This window comes from Suncus etruscus, chromosome 17 (genome assembly GCF_024139225.1).
Source record: "Suncus etruscus isolate mSunEtr1 chromosome 17, mSunEtr1.pri.cur, whole genome shotgun sequence".
Taxonomy (NCBI): Eukaryota; Metazoa; Chordata; class Mammalia; order Eulipotyphla; family Soricidae; genus Suncus; species Suncus etruscus.
Genome location: NC_064864.1, coordinates 9,449,219 through 9,468,373, shown reverse-complemented (window position 1 = coordinate 9,468,373; position 19,155 = coordinate 9,449,219). Strand labels below are relative to the sequence as shown.

Genomic DNA, 19,155 nt, shown 5'->3' with positions numbered 1-19,155 from the left:
CTGCCATGAAAGAACCACCACAAGTTCTACCCACTCTCTTGGGAGCAGCCCATAATGGCGGCAGCAGGCCAGACCTCTCCACAGCTCCACATCCATTCTGACAGCCTGGGACCACCTCTTGATGGCCAACATACAAACATCTTGGAGTTAGAGAACTAAGATATGTGTTAGGGAACATGCCCTGCACGTAGCAATGCTGGTTCCATCCCTGAAACTATATGGTACCTAGGCACCATGGGGGTAGGCCTCAGAGGCCTGAGTATGCTCGGTGATCTAAGCAATCCTTATGGCAATATATCTGTAGGCCCTCGTGTTGAACTTCCAGTGCCATTAGCTGAGATCTGATAGGACTGGCCCTTGGGTCATCTGGGAGTACCCCCTACCTTAAAAGAATAAATATTCTTGTAAACATCTCCAGTATCTGATCATTTTCTTTTCCCCAAATGTATTATTCCCAGCAACGAAAGAAGACTTCATGGAGCAACTAAATTTAAGCTGACCTAAAAAGGGAAATCTTCCATAGTAAATACTAGTTTTTTGATGGGAGGAAAAAAAAAAGATGGAAGCCAGAAGTAGCTTCAGGGGTTTGGCCATGGAAAAAGCATCCCTGAGTGTGGGAGTTGGTGGGACTATCTGGTTTTCACTACCAATCAAAGGTGCTGCATTCATAAAATAACATCCAATGAGAAACCATGTGGGAGTTGATTGACATAGAGACAGACAAATCCCATAATCCCACACTTGAGTACATCTTCCTCATAGCACACGGGAGTAGAGAGGAAATGAGAAACGAAGGAAGCATTTTCCCTGTGTATCGGCCAGCACAGTTGGCTAAGTATATTAAGGAAGTTAAAGGGTCTTTGGTATTCTAGCTCATGTTTCCAATCAAGTGCTTTGGAAAGGATACGGATTATGGAGAGAATCAGAGCCTATTAGGAAGAGATCAGTGAAATAGACTGAATATAAACTTCTCAGAATAATCTTTAGTCTTTGCAAAGGAGGAGGCTATTTATAGAGACGACCTGAAGAAAGGAGCTATTTACCTAGCTCCTTAGATAGCCTCCACGGTCATCAAATATTTTCAATAAGAGGACCCATTGGCTGCCCTTACAAATGTTTTTCTTGTCCAAACAGATCATAGAAAACCTGACACTTTTCTTGACTACCACCATTCACGGCAAACTGACCTACTTAGTAAGAGATACTGAACTGATGCACCAAGGTTGTCCAGCAGAAGATTTGGGCATTTGCAGCCATTTTCTCTCATCACCACCATTAGCAGGTCCTAGTCAGGCCCCAGCTGCTCTGTTTTGTTGGAGTGGTTCCCAGATAAACTAGGCTTCATCTCCTCTAATAATGACTACATGACACCAGGGGACCCCAGCCCAGAAGAGGAAATCCCTCCATAAAAAGGTTCCAGTTTTGAGAAAGGCTAATTTCTAATTGTGTTGTGTTGGGCTTCTCTGCTGGTTGAACTGTGTTTTCAATTTGGATTTATTACTTCTGGTTAATACACTCGCTCCTAAGTAAAAATAAACAAAGGGGTGGGGAGGAAGAGACAAGAAACTGTGGCCGAGAGAGAAAAATAGCAAGGAGAGGAAAATGCTTTCACCATTTCTTTTAGATGTCCAAAGCATGACTCTGATTTGACAAAAGGTTAGTTACAAGCATGTCAAGGCAAAGCCTGGCTGACACCAGTACTGCTCACTTGCTAGTTCTATAGCTTCTGTTTGCATTTCTTTCCTGTCCTAAGGTGAGTTCTTACTTACCCAATCTATTTATTAGGACACTCCTAGTCTTTAAACAGTCATGGCATAGGATTGTACTAATTCAAAAGCAAATGCAAATTCTGCCCCTATGTACAACCTCACGTAACCTCCAAATCTTTACCTCTAAATAGTTTTAAAAAGCAATACTTTTCTCCTCTTTGCATCCATTTATCCCATTCTTGGTTATCTACTTTGGTGGTGTTGTTCGCCATTATGAAAAAAATAGGGGCCCGGAGAGATAGCACAGCGGCATTTGCTTTGCAAGCAGCCGATCCAGGACCAAAGGTGGTTGGTTCGAATCCCGGTGTCCCATATGGTCCCCTGTGCCTGCCAGGAGCTATTTCTGAGCAGACAGCCAGGAGTAACCCCTGGGCAACGCCGGGTGTGGCCCAAAAAACAAAAATAAATAAATATTTAAGATAACTATTTCTATAAAACTGACAGTGGCATCCTAGAGTTTGAGTATTGGGGTTGGTTGGTTGGCTGCTTTATTTTGCAAACAAGGTTCAGTAGCCATGTACTCACCTTTCATCATCCATCTCCAAGCTGGACTCACTCTCAGAGAGCTGCCGGCAGAGTGCCTCTCTCCTCTCCATCTCCCTTTGCAGCTTTCTCTGCAGCCTTAAGTTCTCTTCCCTCATATGACGTTCTTCTTCCAGGTACTGAGCCATTTTCTCTGAATCTGCAAAGCAAGAATTCTTCATTAGAGCTGCATGCAGCACAGGCAAAATCTCAGTAGAGAAGCTTGGCAGCTCGGCTCCAAAGCCAAGGCAAAGGAAATCTTGACCAGATGATGGTTTTTAACCCCCCATACCTAGAAGGTCTATTTTTACCATCTATACCAAGTGTCAAAGCTTGCCAACCAGCTATCATTCAGAAAGGAACACAAAAAAAAAACACTGGCATGAGGCATCACTCTCTTTAAGTTGAATTACTTTTACATGGAAGTGGAAATGATAGAGTTGAACTTAAGTTAGCAAAGCTCTCTCTAGCTTTTCAAGTAAGGTGGGACAATTAGGGAAACAAGTCACCCTCAGGCTCTTTGTTGGCACCCAAGTCTCAGCCCTCTCATTTCCAGACAGCCACTGAGGGGGGAGACTGTTACACTTGCTCATAACCCCGAAGGTGCAGTGATGGAAAAGGCAGAATGGGAACCAAAAGACCCAAGATCCTAGTAATAGCTACAACAGTTTAATAAAATAGAAAACGACATACGACCAACTTGAGATTAATATTTCAGGCAAAGCTAATCTTCAGGGTGCCTGTTACTCCATTTCCCTGCTCACACACAGTCTTTCTGAGTCAGACAACAAGCAAACCCCTGAATCCATGATAAGGCTCTTGAGTCGGCGGCATCTATATTATGACAAATATCCCTTGACTGGGACACTGACCCACCAGTTGGAGCACTGACTAATTCTGGGGCTCCATTGGATCCAGTTTGGCCAGTCAGACTTTCGCTCCAGGAGGCTGAAAAGCATGGGGCAGACATCTTTCAGGGGCTCCAAAGTCTTGTTCTAACGAGTTTCTAAGAGCTTTAATATGTCTTGGCCTTCTGTGCTAGCTCTGCACAGGATTCTGTAACATGCTTCGTTCATTAGTGGCAAAACACTGACATCCTTTTCTGGCTACTTCAGAGAGCCTATAGTAACTAAGGAACCAAAATAACCTTAAAATCAAGTTTAAGTGTCTACCTTGATTCCCTAATCTCCCTAGTCCCTGTCTCTGCCAACAGACTTTAACAGTTTATAGATTTCAGAAAGAAGCAAAAAAACTCAAAAACCAAACCAAACAAACAAAATAAACCAAATACACAATGACCACAACTTTCCTTTACAAATTGACTTTACTTCAAAACAATCAAGCCCAACAAATTAGTTTCATTTTTAGAATAATATTTATGAAGGTCAGTGTTTTAGCAGATGCCTTTGAAAAGCCAAGGATTTTCAACAGTTTTAGTGCAGAATATCTCAAGGTTCTCAAGTAATCTTATTGTAGAAATTAAAATAAACAAAAATTACTAAACACTATTTCACGCACAAGACATTAAATTCCTCAGTTGTTTTCAATATAGCCAGAAACCCTGCTGTCTAATCCAGATACAAAAAAAAATCTCTTTAATTGAAGGCGTGCTGGGAAAAATATTTACAAAGTACACTCTTAATATAAACGATTTAAATTATTTCATCTCAAATATGCAAGCACGCAACATTTTTCACTGGCTCTACAGGAAGCACTAGATTGGCCTTTTGGATTATTTGTTGTTTCTAGAAGTAGGTGGGAGGCTATCAGTCTAGGCTGTCTCTCTTTTCATAAAGAGGGGCGCTTCAAAGAACGAAGAGTCATGAAGCTTCAAGAATAATTGAAGAGGAGACACTATCTCTTAAAGGAAATGGCAATCTTTTAGCATCTGGGGAACCCATCAGGGGATCCTTAAACAATAATCTATAGAAAAAGAATGTCGGTCACCAGGTATGATGGCCAAAAGATTTGGTGGCAGTTCTACAATTAACCCAGCATGCAGAAACATGTGGGAAGGCACAAGCTGTGGAAGGACCAACTCCTCTGGGTGTTTCATGGACACAGATGGCTGACAGTAGAACATCCCGAGGGTGCCATCTACTGGCCTACCAACCATGTCTGATTTTGAAAGATTACTGGCATGAGCTTCCTAGGACTCATGGGAATGCAACCCGTTTCCTCCATCTTCAGCTTCCAGAGAGACTCAAAGAGATCATCACCAAAGGATGCAAAAAGTGGACTCAACATTTTGGGTTCTGTTTCAAGTTTACAGTTAGAAAAGTGCAATTGCCCACACCTCTTCCAAACCAATCAAACCCATATTTCTGTACAGGAGGTCTCTAGAGTATGGTGAAAGTATCCTAGGGTATTCTAATATTAAGCCAGAATAAAGAATAACTGGGAGAGGCCCAAGGTTAGATAAACTGTATTTGGAGGTGCTGGTCATCTGGACAATAGAGGCTGAAATTGCTGAGTGAGAAAAAGCTATAAAACCAAAGCACCATTTCTGCTTCTTTGGTTCAGCTTTTTCCATCCTTTTTTTTTTTTTTAAATGTACTTTATTAACTCCTGTTGATATGTGCCATCTTTCGAAAGATCAAATTGTGAAACAGCTACAGGAAAAATTGTTCTCAATTATTTTTTTAAAAAATCTTTATCTGGGGCCCGGAGAGATAGCACAGCGGCATTTGCCTTGCAAGCAGCCAATCCAGGACCCAAGGTGGTTGGTTCGAATCCCGGTGTCCCATAGGGTCCCCCGTGCCTGCCAGGAGCTATTTCTGAGCAGACAGCCAGGAGTGACCCCTGAGCATCGCCGGGTGTGGCCCAAAAACCAAAAAAAAAAAAAAAAATTATCTGAGGCACAATAAGACAAATATATATAGGGGTGGCAGGGGGTGGTAAATAGCTCAAGTTGTTGAACACATGCCTAGATTATATGAGGCCCTGAGTTGGAACCCTAGCACTGCATGCTGTCCCCACCCCCCAAAAAATCCCAAGAGTTGGCTCTATCCCTAGAGCCATCCAGGAAACTTGTATAGGTTTGAACAAAATAACGGATTCCCACAGATAGCCACATCTTAATCCTGAAAAATGTGAGATCCTTTTGGGGAGGAGTATTTGGGTGCATGCAGTGGTTTTTAGGGATTACTCATGGCTTTGCCTTCAGCAATTAGTTCTGACAGGCCTGGGGATGAGATGGGGCCTGAGATACTGGAGATCATACTTGGTTGGCTTCATGCAAAGCAAATGCCCTACCACTGTACTATCACTCTGGTCCCAAGGTGTGACATATCTCACCTTATATGGCAAAAGGAATTTTGCAGTGATTAAATTATGGACCTAAATGTGGTGTATGGATTCAGTGTGTAGGCAAGGTGACAAAAGTGAAAAAGAGACATGACAGAGTGAGAATGACACTAATGTATGGAAGGAGACATGACTGAAACTCAGGGTCCAATAGAACATACATTTAAACTTCAGAAAATGTCATTAGGGGGCGGTGAGGTGGCGCTAGAGGTAAGGTGTCTGCCTTGCAAGTGCTAGCCAAGGAAGGTCCGTGGTTCGATCCCCTGGTGTCCCATATGGTCCCCCCCAAGCTAGGGGCAATTTCTGAGCGCTTAGCCAGGAGTAACACCTGAGCATCAAACGGGTGTGGCCCGAAAAAAAAATAAAGAAAGAAAGAAAAAAATAAAGAAAGAAAATATCATTAAAAAAATTTTTAGGGCCCGGAGAGATAGCACAGCGGCGTTTGCCTTGCAAGCAGCCAATCCAGGACCAAAGGCAGTTGGTTCGAATCCCGGTGTCCTATATGGTCCCCCGTGCCTGCCAGGAGCTATTTCTGAGCAGACAGCCAGGAATAACCCCTGAGCACCGCCGGGTGTGGCCCAAAATCCAAAAAAAAAAAAAATTAAAGAAAGCATTAAAATAAAAAATCCCTGGGGCCGGAGAGATAGCATGGAGGTAAGGCGTTTGCCTTTCATGCAGGAGGTCATCGGTTCGAATCCTGGCGTCCCATATGGTCCCCCGTGCCTGCCAGGAACAATTTCTGAGCCTGGAGCCAGGAATAATCTCTGAGCACTGCCGGGTGTGACCCAAAAACCACAAAAAAAAAAAAAAAAAAAAAAAAAATCCCTGAACTTTAGTGTTATGTTCTATTTGACCCAACAAATGCACTTCCTGGAATTCCTCTGGAGGTGTTTTGTTTTGGGACCATATCTGGAAGTGTTGAGAGGTTACTATTGGCTCTATACTCAGAAATCACTCCTGACAGGCACTGGAAATGCTTGAGATCAAATCCAGTTTGGCTGCACGCAGGGCAAGCGCCATAACACTGTAAAATAACTCTGGCCTCGGAAGGTGTTCTTTGCTCTTGCACAGATTTACCAATCATTTCTAATGACAGTTATCATGGTTATTTAGAATGTTCATAAAGACATTCATAAATCTGGAAAAAAGATTAAAAATATGCAATTGCAAGAATTGGCACATGGGACCAAAGATGAAATTTTCTTTTTTCACCATATATTTATATAAACATATCTGAGCTCAAAAGCAGAAACAAAAGAGAAGAAACAGCACAGTTGACTTAAATATTCAGGAAAGCCAGTTCCTTTTCCAATTCAACACCTTAATCTTCTCTAAAATAAAAAATACACATTTCAAAAGCATTTATCCTTCAAGTACATGAGCAAGTGTTAGCTCATATGTAGGAGGAATGAAAATAAACACTTTTTTGCCACCATTCCCCAAATAGATCTCCTGAGATCTCCCACCAATTGCTGTTAGCATATTCCTAACGACTAATAGAGAAAAGAATAAAAATAATACCTGTATTATGTACCCTCTTGCAGTTATGTGATTGATCTTCTATTTCAGTAACCTGTCATAACTATTTTCTCTGTCTTAATAAAATACTTTAAAGACATAAAAATATCAGGATAGGCTTATATAAACATCTATGTGTCTATTTGTGACTATAGTGTAAATTTGATTCATGTGAATTCAATGGTCAATAATGATAGAAAACCCATCTGAGGTGAATGTACTGATTCTACCGATAGAACAGCAAACCCGAGTCACATACGTTGTAACTGTGCAGCTCTCAGTTGCTTCTTCAGCCTCTCCACCTCATTTTTTAAGAACCGAATGTGGCGCATCATGTTTTCTGGAGAGTCGATCTCCATGGAGATGTCTCTAGGTGATGGAGGAGCAGAGACTGGCTGGTCTAATTTTTCCTGCAGGATTCTTCATGGAGAAAAAGAAAATGACAACATAAAAGTTTGCCTTAAGAAGACCAAACAGCATACTAGCCGGTTAATTTTCATAGCTAAGTTCCTATTAAAAAATAGAAGTCACAGCTTTGCAAAATATTTCTGATCATTTACATTGGTATTTGACCACCTACAGTTGGTGTTCAGAGCCATGGGCAGAGCTAAAGATTCCATCAAAAAGATTCCAAAAAAATCTCTAAAATTTGTCTCTAATTATTAGCCTGGAAGATAGCAGGTACTCAATTATTACTTGCTGACTATATTTAATACATTGACCTGAGGATATTGGGATACTAAAAGAATTTAATTCAACATTTTCAGTTGAAGCATAGGCATTAGTTTCCCTTCTTGGAGAAAGACAAAATATGAAGAAACATGGCTTTTAAAATTCCCTCCAGAAAATAGTTCCTAACGCATGTAAAAGTTGAATCCTTTCCTTCTGTCAACAGCAAAGGTAAACAACTAAAAAAATACCTAAAAGATTGGCTAGAACCCTTCTGGTTTTTTCTTTCTTTCTTCTTTTCCTTTTTCTATATCTCCAACAGAACCACATTGATTGAATCATCTTGTTTAGCCTCATAAATTGAGGGGATAAATGAATGGTACCAGGTCCAGACACTCACATGAACATTTAGTGGAAATAAAAAAAATGGTCAGACCTGAGCATCAAACCCAAAGTCAACGAAAACAGAATCTATACCTAATCCACAGCAAGCTCTACTAGTGGGGACCAGTTACACTAGTATTCTGGGGGGTAAGTGAGGGAGATATGGGATGCATTCTGGGAACAGAGGTGGTGGGAATGCCCCTGATTTATTGTCACTATGTACCTTAAATATTACTGTGAAATATTTGTGATTCACTTCGGCCACAATAAAAAAAAAAAAAAGACTGGTTAGTAATTGGAGGTTCTACCTTTTCCAATTATCATTTCATTTGAACCACATAAAATTTCTTATATTCGGTAACTTTTGAGCCCTAAAATGAAAACTAGATATCTGCTCAATGTAATAACTTTGTATAAATATACAGAAAAACTACCAACTGAATTCTTACAGAAAAGCTGACACCACTTACAACCCCTTTTAAAGCCATTGTATGACAATCTCTTTTATAAGTCACCATGGGATTTGCTTAGATTTGCTTTTAACTTGGTACCTTTGAGTCTTCCCCAAGAGATAACTGTCGATTCCCTTCAGATCTGCTCTTACTGACAAAAACAGAATGCCATGCATTGTAATGGTCCTCATGCTTATTGCATTCACTCACTAGGACAGTTCTAATAATGCAAATGAATATCCCTACCATGATATAAAATATAGCTGAGCATGAGTTTAATTGCAGGGGAGTTTCTACAATTCTATGAATTTTACTTTGCTTAAAGCCTGTAGTATACCTATAATTTATAATTCTAGAAATGAACTGAAAGGACTTTATGAATGCTTATTCAAATCAAATACTTATAATGAAAAAACTTTGGCAAGCAAGAGATCATAATAAAGTAGATTCCTAATTATTTTCAAGAAACTCCCTTTTCGCACCTATCACATGCATTCTGCATACATAACACCTCTCTGATCTTCTTCAAACCCTGTCCTGTAAGGTAACCCTTCTATTTTTATTCGACACTGTCCCATCCACCCAATTATTCAGTACCCAGAAAAGGAGCTAGACAATAGCTTGCATTGCACAAAGGAATCAAGAACTGCTTGCTGTTGAACGGTATTTCACATCCAAGTAAATATACTGGGCACAAAGAATTTTAGTGCCAAAGGCTAGTATGTCTTTATGACAGATTTTAAAAACACACTAATTTTTCTATTAAGATCTCAGCCTTCCTAATGAAGTACATTCTCCAGTAGTGTAATAACACTACATGAAAACAGTGGTATAACACTAGGCACATTAGAAAACAAATGAGAAAGCAAGCTCAATATGCCAAAAAAATTTTTAAAATATAATCATTTTAAGAATGAATCAAAGGGGAATTCTTTGATAAATTTCAGTATAGACCAGTAACAACTAAGGAAAAAATGTTACTGGGACAGTTAGAAAAAGAGAGTGGTCCCATCAACTGAGGCATGCAGTTTAGAAGATTTTTCATTTTACACATTTAAGTAACAGGCATTAACCAAGGACTGAAAATGCCTCCTGGATACTCCTAAGTCACACTCTGAGCAGAACCATAATCACACACACACACACACACACACACACACACACACACACACACGCACGCACGCACGCACACACACACACACGCACGCACACACACACATGCACACACGCACGCACGCAATGACTCAACAGCAAGACTAAACCAACCGCTTTTCGGCTTCAAGTTTGTCCATCCTTTTCCAGAGACGATTAACCAGTGCCTCTTGTTCTTGTTCCAAAGTATTTTCCAGGTCAATCTTCTCTCGTCGTAACTAGAGGAAGGGAAAAAATTAAGTTTCAGTGAGCATCAGGAGTCTCTTCAAGTTGGTATAGATTCTCTGAATGAACCAGTAGAACAGCTGGAGACAACTGGGGGAAGTAAAAAAATGAAAGAAATGGTCTTAGTTGGGGAAAGCTGGGGAGAGATGGAAGGGAAGGGGGAGAGAAGGCAAATTTTTGGCATAAAAACATTCATCGCATCTAGTTTTGAAACTTGAATTAAGAAAACGTATAACATTTTTTATGTTAAAACTTAAATGTTGGGCCCGGAGAGAGAGCACAGCAGTGTTTGCCTTGCAAGCAACCGATCCAGGACCAAAAGTGGTTGGTTCGAATCCCGGTGTCCCATATGGTCCCCCGTGCCTGCCAGGAGCTATTTCTGAGCAGACAGCCAGGAGTAACCCCTGAGCATCGCCAGGTGTGGCCCAAAAACAAAACAAACAAAAAAAAAATTAAATGTTGCCTGGTACACAGCTTGTTTTAGTATTTAATCCAGGCATGAGGAAAGTCTTCTGTAAGGAGGTTTGGGGTGAGTTCAGCTTACTAGTTGCTTTTTGTTTGAGTTGCCTACCACCCATTAGGCACATCCTCCAGGGGGAACAACTGGCTACCCAAATAAACAGAAAGATCACATTGTCATTTCTACCAGTAATTCAAACACCTGATTCTCCATACTTGTTAATGGGTGCTCAGAAATATGCCTAATGAGATAAAGACATACATGAAAATAATAAACACGAAATTCACAGTCCTAGTTCTTCTCTCTGGGGAGGAAAAGGAAATTTTAGTAGGCAGAGAGGAAATCCCAAACTGCATTCCACTTCACAAAAATTAAGCAAAGCTAAACAAAATTTCATTTACTTAATAATAGGCAGTAATACTGACAAAAATGCAGGACACCAAAGAGCCAGAAAAATCTACCCTGGTGGAATGTAGATTTTGGTGGAGTTCAGGAGAATGAGTGAGACTGGAGCACTGCACAGAGGGTAGGATGTTTGCCTTGGATGTTTTAGGCCCAGGTCTGATCCCTGGCATCCGTATGGTCTCCTGCGGCTGACAGGAGTGACACTCCTAAGAGCAGAGCCAGGAGTATGCATAGCCAGATGAAGCCCCCAATGAAAAGCAAAGAGAGACTGAATGAAATCAGTTATACTTTGGTAGGGAATTGATTAAAAGGAAAGAGAGCTGGTAAGCAAGGTAGAACGTGGCAACTTCTCAGAGATGGGTAAATGGCTGTATGGTCTCACTCTGCACGTGTCTGTATGTTTGAAATATTATATTTAAAAGGGCAATTATTTTTCAAGCAAAGGAAAAAGGCCAGAGCGATAGTACAGCAGTAGGGCAGTCGACTTGCATGCGGATGTCCTAGCATGGAGCTGGGTTTGATTCCTGGCATCCCATATGGTCCCCTGAGCCTCCCAGAAGCAATTTCTGAACAAAGAGTCAGGAATAACTCCTAAATGCTGCTGGTGTGGCAAAGAAAGGAGGGGAGGGGAAGGGAGGGAGGGAGGGGAAGGAGGGAGGGAGGGAGGGGAAAGAGGGAGGGAGGGAAGAGGGAGGGAGGGAGGAGGGAGGGAGGGAGGGAGGGAGGGAGGGAGGGAGGGAGGAAGGAAGGAAGGAAGGAAGGAAGGAAGGAAGGAAGGAAGGAAGGAAGGAAGGAAGGAAGGAAGGAAGGAAGGAAGGAAGGAAGGAAGGAAGGAAGAAGGAAAGGAAGGAAGGAAAGAAGGAAAGAACAGTATTACTATTCCTATGTTGTCTGTTCAACCAACAGCAAAAGCAGTTTAAAATGCTGTTGTTGAGGGCAGAGCAGTGGTGCAAGCGGTAGGGTGCTTGTCTTGCAAGTTCTAACCTAGGATGGACCACGGTTTGATCCCCTAGTGTCCCATACGGTCCCCAAGCCAGGAGCAAGCCAGGAGTAACCCCTGAGCATTACTGGGTGAGGCTCAAAAACAAAAACAAAAAAACCCATAAAACAAAAACTCATAAAGACTAATGCAAATATAATTGTTTACATCAGAAAATTAAAAAAAAAAAAAAAAAGGCCAGAGCAATAGCACATAGCCAGTAGGAACCCTTTATACGCAAGTCAACAGCACTGAATGATTTAGTGTCTGGGCCCCAGAAATGCAGAGCTGCCTGAACCAGGGGTGCTGAGGTCAACAGGGTCTACACCCAGTTGTGCATTAGGGACTCTGCTGAGTCCCTAACTTGGGTCAAAGAGCATGGCAGGCATGCACACTTCATCACTGAGTTATTTTCCTACCCCACAATTTACCTTTCAATCATTGGGTTTATAAATGACCTTGGATCACACGGTTGCAAATCTATCAAGGGCTTCTCATGCAGGGGCAGACCCCTCGCTGAGCAAAGATCCCCAGATATAAAGCAAGGTGGGATTAATACATACATAAAATGTAGTCTTGTAAGATGTTCAATGCATCAAATACCAGAAAACACCACAATCATATTTTATTTTTACATCAAGTAAGTTCCCCTTTCTAAAACTATATTCTTGAGCCACACAAACACGAGACTCAAAGTTGCTCAGTACACCCCATTCCAAGGAATTCTCAAGGGAACTCAAAGGGCAAAACCATTTATCTGCTGTGACACAAAAAAGCAAACAAAAGGCAGCTCTGCGACAGCAGCTACTCATCTCAGATCCGAGTCAGAACAAGTAAGTCGCCTGGAGCCTAAACAATCAAGACCTGTGTGGGAATGATTTGATGCACAGGCAATGATCACACCACACCTAAGAATGGAGGGAGAAAAGGCAGAAAGCCATGTGATCTGTAGAAGATGTTTTCATATGGCAATGAGGATCTCTACGTTTTCTTTTTCTCTCTGCAACACCAAAATAGCTGTACAAATGAAAGACTGAGGAAAACACTTCTTGTGGCTTTTTTTAAAACAACAAAATTTTTTTTGTTGAATCACTGAGATTTGTAATGTAGTTACAAAGTTGTTGATGGCTGAGTTTTAAGAACACAATATTTCAACACCAATTCCTTTACAGTGTACACTTCCCATCACTTATGTCCCCCAAACCCCCTACTTCCTACCTGCCTCTAAGGCACTTTCTCTCTTCCCCACCCCTTTTCTCCTTTTAGGCACTTGGCTTGTAATATCATTAATGAATGGATACCGTGCATATCACTTTACCTCCTTTCAGCACCCAGTTCCTGTCCAGAGTGATTATTTTCAGCTATCATTGTAAGAGCGGTCCCTTCTCTGCCCTGTACCCTCCTTCTTTGAGGCAAGCTTCCTACCATGGACCAGTCATGTTGTCCATCATCTCTGTTATTGTTGGGTATTATCCTCATACTATGTTTATTTTTAATATCCCATAAATGAGAATGATCCCTTCTCCCTGACTCATTTTACCCAGTTTTATACTCTCCCATGTCTATCCATGACTTCATTTTTTTCCTAAGAGAAAAGCCATCCTATAACTTTAAGGATATCTACAATTAATATGTTAGCAGAGACGCCTGTCTTTATAATTTTTCACTAAGAACAAAACAAAACAGGCATTTCAGGGCTAGAGCAATAGCACAAGAGTTAAGGAGTTTGCTTATATGTCACTGACCCAAGTTTAATTCCCTGACCACAGATCAGGAGTGACCCCTATAGTGGGGAAAAAGTGGCAAGAGTGAGTCTTAAGCAATATCGGGTGTGGCTTCTATATATTCTACACCCCAACAAAATTTAAAAATTAGAACACCGGGCATTTAGCTCAAGGTGATCACACACCTTAAGCTAATTGCCTGGGTTCAACCTCATCTCCATCAGTTACTAAAGAGAAGGGGGGGTTGGTCCAGAGGAATAGCACTGGAGTTAAGACACATACTCCACATGTAGATGACTCCAGTTTGATCCATCGTAGCATATATATATGATCCCCTCCATTCTATCAGGAGATAATCCTAGGTGAAGAAACAGGAGAAAGCCCTGAGCACAGCTGGGTGTAGCCCATTTTACTTCCACCACCCCCAATAGAAATTGCTAAGAAAACTTTAAACACAATTTCTCTACTTGTAAAATAAGGGATAAAGGCTTATTGGGTTACTGTAAAGATTAAACCCATTTAATCTATGTGAAGCATTATAAATAGGTGGCACTCAGCTAATGTTGGATAATCACACAATGTTTTGTTTTGTTTTGACATTTTTGGTTTGGGGCCATACCCGGCAATGCTCAGGGGTTACTCCTCGCTCTGCGCTCAGAAATCACTCCTGGCAGGCTTGGGGGACCAACGGGGATGCTGGGAATCGAACCCAGGTCCATCCTGAACCCTATAGCTCCAGCCCCTGCATATTCACATAATATTATAATCACTTTCTGGATGACAGTTCTACTTCAGTCCCAGGCCATTCTTTAAGGGCATTCTTGTCTGCATTGTTCAACCTCTGTCCTAATAACATCTGAGCACTGTGCCCCCTCAGTCTTACTGTAAGTATAACTGACTAATAAAACTGTAGGATACTTTACAGTAAAATATGCATCACTATGCACATGGTCCATAAACACTGGCTCTTAAGACCTATTCTCATAGCTGGAAGTTTTTACCCTATGGTCACATTTTTTTCCACTGATGTTCATGCAAAAAGACTCACTCATCCACTGACAAAGATCAAATTCTCAGATTAACTAAAGCACTTCTGATGGCACAATCTGTGAGCTCCCTGCACCAATGGATACGGGTGATTTGTAGAATGTTCACAACAGACAGCTAAATACTTCGCTCCTTTTCAACAGGCTTGGCTTTACGCTGCAGGTTAAAGTCAGACCAAGATTCCTCATTTGTTCCCAATGGGTAAACCTAGAATAGCAAAGCAGAATTGGCACCATGGAACTCACAATCATGCTAGTTAAAAGTGAATTCAGAATTCAGAATTAGTTGTAGGGCCAGAGAAGTTGCTTCACAGAGTGAGCACATGCTTTGCAAGCTAGATTTCTCAGCTAAATCCCTAGCACTGCCTGGTGTCCCACACCCTGGGCTAGGAAAAAAAAAACTCAGAGTCAGACGTAGCCCCCAGCTCTGCCAGGCATAGCTTCCAAATAAAGAAACAAGAAAAAAATTATAAATTAGTAATCCTCATTGCTTGAACAATACTGAACCCATAAAGGTGTTAGTATAGAAGGAAAAAAAAAGGCTTTAACTGGTCACGTTCAAGTTTAGGAGGTCCAAAGTTATAGTTAAAAAGTAATTTATGGGGCTGGAGCCATAGCACAGCTGGTAGGGCATTTGTCTTGCAAGTGGCTGACCTGGGTTCAATCCCCGGCATCCCATAAGGTCCCCCAAGCCTGCTAGGAATGATTCCTGAGAGCAGAGACAGTAGTAACCTCTGAGTGCCACCGGATGTGGCCCCAAGACTAAAAAAAAAAAAAGTAATTTATGCACATTATAAGGGTCTCACAAAAAATGGAGAAGGGGGCTTGGGAACAAAAGGAAGATGTCAAAAGTCATAAAGAACTGTAGGAATATTAACATAATTGTTCCCTGGGTGAATATAATATTGTTAATAATTTACCACCTTATCTCTTGCTGCTTCCAACTTGAAAAGAACATTCGCTGATATGTCTAAGAGATAATACTAGGAAAATATAATGAGCCAAGAAATATAGACATGTAATCTTAAAAATGGACACACTCCTAATACAATTTAATTGCATGTCTTTTCATCTGTGCATAGTTACTATAGATGAAAAGTAGATCTTGAAGTATTAGGTGTGCATTTCTTTTTTAGTATAAAAATTGTATCAGAAAAGAAATAGCCTTATTATGTGATATTATCATACCAGCAGCTACAATCCTATCAGTGGGATTGGGAGCCCTGGCAGTGCTAAGGGGCTACTCCTGGCTCTTAACTCAGCATTTATTCCTTGGTCAGGGACTACAAACGATGCCAGAATGGATTGGCCACATGCAAGGCAAATGCCCTCACTCCTACAACTTCACTCCAGTTCCACTAGCAGGAGTTTTATTTATTTATCTTTGGTTTTAAGGCCACACCCAGTAAAACTCAGGGGTCATTCCTGCCTATACATTCAGAAATTGCTCCTGGCTTGGGGACCATTATGGGATGCCGGGAATCAAACCAAGGTTCATCCTGGGTCAGCTGCATGTAAGGCAAATGCCCTACCACTGCACTACCACTACGGCCCCAGTAGTTTTATTTTAATTAAAAAACAAATAAGCTTCTTGAATTGGAGAGATAGTAAAGGGGTGTAGGGACATGCCCTGTATGTTGGCTGGCTCCAACATGACCATTGACACCAACTGTGCTCCCCCAAACACCACCAGGAATGGCTCTTAAACACAGAAACAGGAGTAGTCCTCAGTACCGCCAGGTGTGGCCCAAAAATAAAGAAATAAAACAATGATCACAAAATAAGCATCTTGGACCAGAGAACTTATCCAAGGGCTAATATGCCTACCTGAGACCTGGATTCAATCCCTGGCATCTCATGCCCCCCTCCCAAACACTGTCAAGAGTAGCCCCCAAAGCATCAATAGGCATGGCCCCAAAATCTAAATTAAATAAAATGTTTATTTATAAACTTTTTTTAACATTAAGAAAACCTTAATTGGATGTGTTTGATCCAAAAATGGCTATCTCTATGATAAAAATCAATCGTTTCTCCTATTCATTAACACATCTTTTCCACTTCGTTGCGCAAGATGGTAAATTTACAGTCATTCTTTCATTTCCTACATGTGTTAGGCTGAGGAGAATTTGAGTCAGCAACCAAATTCTTACTTTGATTATAAAGGAATGGACTTCTTCAAATTATTTCAAAATTTCAAGCAAATAGTCTAAGAAACAGATGTCCAGATTTACTGTCCCACCCTTCAGTCTAGTAGTCTGTGGGTCTCTGATTAATAGAAAAATCAGCACTATTGGATCTCAAGAAGTGAGATGCCTTTCTATCCAAAGGAAACACATTGAGGATATTCTCCTTCCTATCATATGTATCATCATTGTCTATAAACTGATCCACAAGTACTAATCCTATATTTCAAAATAAAGTCTAAAAAAATGAGACACACGGAGTTTTTGTATCAAACTAAAATAACTCTAAGGGGCTGGAGCGATAGCACAGTGAAGAGGGCATTTGCCTTGCATGAAGCCAACACGGGTTTAATTCTCAGCATCCTATATGATCCCCCTGAGATGCCAGAAGCAATCCCTGAGCACTGATGGGTGTGACCCAAAACAAAAATGATTCTAAGACATTTGGCAGGGAAGTGCCAGCGATCAAACTGAGAATCTGATACGTGCGAAATATATTTTCTACCTTTAAGTTACTTATCTCTTACATTCTGAGCCCCTTGCTTCCCTTATCTTTCACACTCATCCCCCAGAACACACATCATATCCAGCAGAAACTACTGTATGGTTCAACTGAACCCCCAGTCTACTTCCACAGGCCTTGAGCTGGGACTTCAGTTGGTTTTATATCATGTTAACAGTTCTTGGATTGTAAAATCAGCTCAACTGAAGAGAGAACCAACCCCTCAACATTATTTAGGATATTGCACATTATACTACACCCAGTTGGCCTAGCCCCCTAGGTCATGGTGCAAAACTGTTTGACTGCATTGACGCTTTGGCCCACTTCTCCCAAGTGTGTACATAGGATGTCTACACCTTAGACTCAGTGACCCAAACAACCTCAAGGATATGCTTCAATCAACTCCCCACCATGCTGTCTTCAGAGTTTAATGTTTATGCCTGCCTGTGCGTCAAAGGTGGCCTAACCAGATCAGGGCTTCTGAAACTTTTTTTACTCATGACCCCTTCTTGGGTCATATATATATATATATACACACACACATACATATATATACATACATATATATGTTACACACATATATAGGTATAGACATATATAAGTATGTAAATCAAACAGTTACTAATAATAAATCATAAATTCATTTCAAAACAAAAATATTTTGAGGGCCCGGAGAGATAGCTCAGCGGCGTTTGCCTTGCAAGCAGCCAATCCAGGACCAAAGGTGGTTGGTTCGAATCCCGGTGTCCCATATGGTCCCCCGTGCCTGTCAGGAGCTATTTCTCTGAGCAGACAGCCAGGAGTAACCCCTGAGCATCGCTGGGTGTGGCCCAAAAACCAAAAAAAAAAATATATATATATATATATATATATATATATATATATATATTTCTTTTTTTGAGGTTATACACTTTAGTTTAAGAAACTAGGGTCTAAATGAGAAGCCAGCTTTATTTTTAAGGTTTTGTGCCATTTCCAGTGGTGCTTAGGGTGAACACCTGGCTCTGAATTCAGGGATTATTCCTGGCATTTTTGGGGTACTATCTGTGGTGCCGGGAATTAAAGTGATGTGATGTTGGCCACATGCAAGGCAAGCACCCAACCTGCTGTTTCCTTTTTTAAGAACTAAAAAAAAAGGGGGGTAGTAAACCATAATACACAACTAGCTTTTAAACTGAGAAAGAGGTCAGATGAAGACAAAGTATCAGTGGCAGTTTGGTGGGTGACTACTTCTTTTCTCCCTTCATTTTGTATTCAATTTTCCAAATTTTACTGGATAATGGAGTGTGTGTGTGTGTGTGTGTGTGTGTGTGTGTGTGGTTTTTGGGTCACTCCCGGCAGTGCTCAGGGGTTACTCCTGGCTCCATGCTCAGAAATTGCTCCTGGCAGGCACGGGGACCATATGGGACGCCGGGATTCGAACCGACGACCTTCTGCATGAAAGGCAAATGCCTTACCTCCATGCTATCTCTCTAGCCCCAGACTGTTTTTTTTTTTTTTAATCAAGCAAATCGTTCTTGGCTCGGAGAACCATATGGGATGCCGGGGATGGAACCGAGGTCCGTCCTGGGTCAGCTGCCTGCAAGGCAAACACCCTACCACTGGGCTACCACTCCAGCCCATAATAAGCAAATCCTTTTTAAAGGATCCAAGAAATCAAGTAATTTTTAAAGGACCATATTATGCTACATTAAAAAAAATTTCCTTGGAGAATCAGTAGGGCAAAGAACCACAGAAATGGGATGAAAATTTTCAGAATTAAGAGCAGTTACTACAGGGGTTAGAGAGATAGAATGGAGGTAAGGCGTTTGCCTTGTATACAGAAGGTTGGTAGTTCAAATCCCAGCATCACATATGGT

At 41.2% G+C, this 19,155-nt stretch overlaps 1 protein-coding gene across 1 annotated transcript in view; it reads right to left on the bottom strand.

Annotated features, from left to right (window-relative positions):
* The window catches only part of CCDC6 (coiled-coil domain containing 6), a 139,714-nt gene that overhangs the window by 14,670 nt on the left and 105,889 nt on the right, over window positions 1–19,155 (bottom strand). The window contains exons 4-6 of the mRNA XM_049790524.1: window positions 9,887–9,990; window positions 7,375–7,535; window positions 2,295–2,451 (exon numbers count right to left, since the gene is read on the bottom strand). Of these exons, the coding sequence (XP_049646481.1) occupies window positions 2,295–2,451; window positions 7,375–7,535; window positions 9,887–9,990 (422 nt within the window). The remainder of the gene's footprint in view (window positions 1–2,294; window positions 2,452–7,374; window positions 7,536–9,886; window positions 9,991–19,155) is intronic.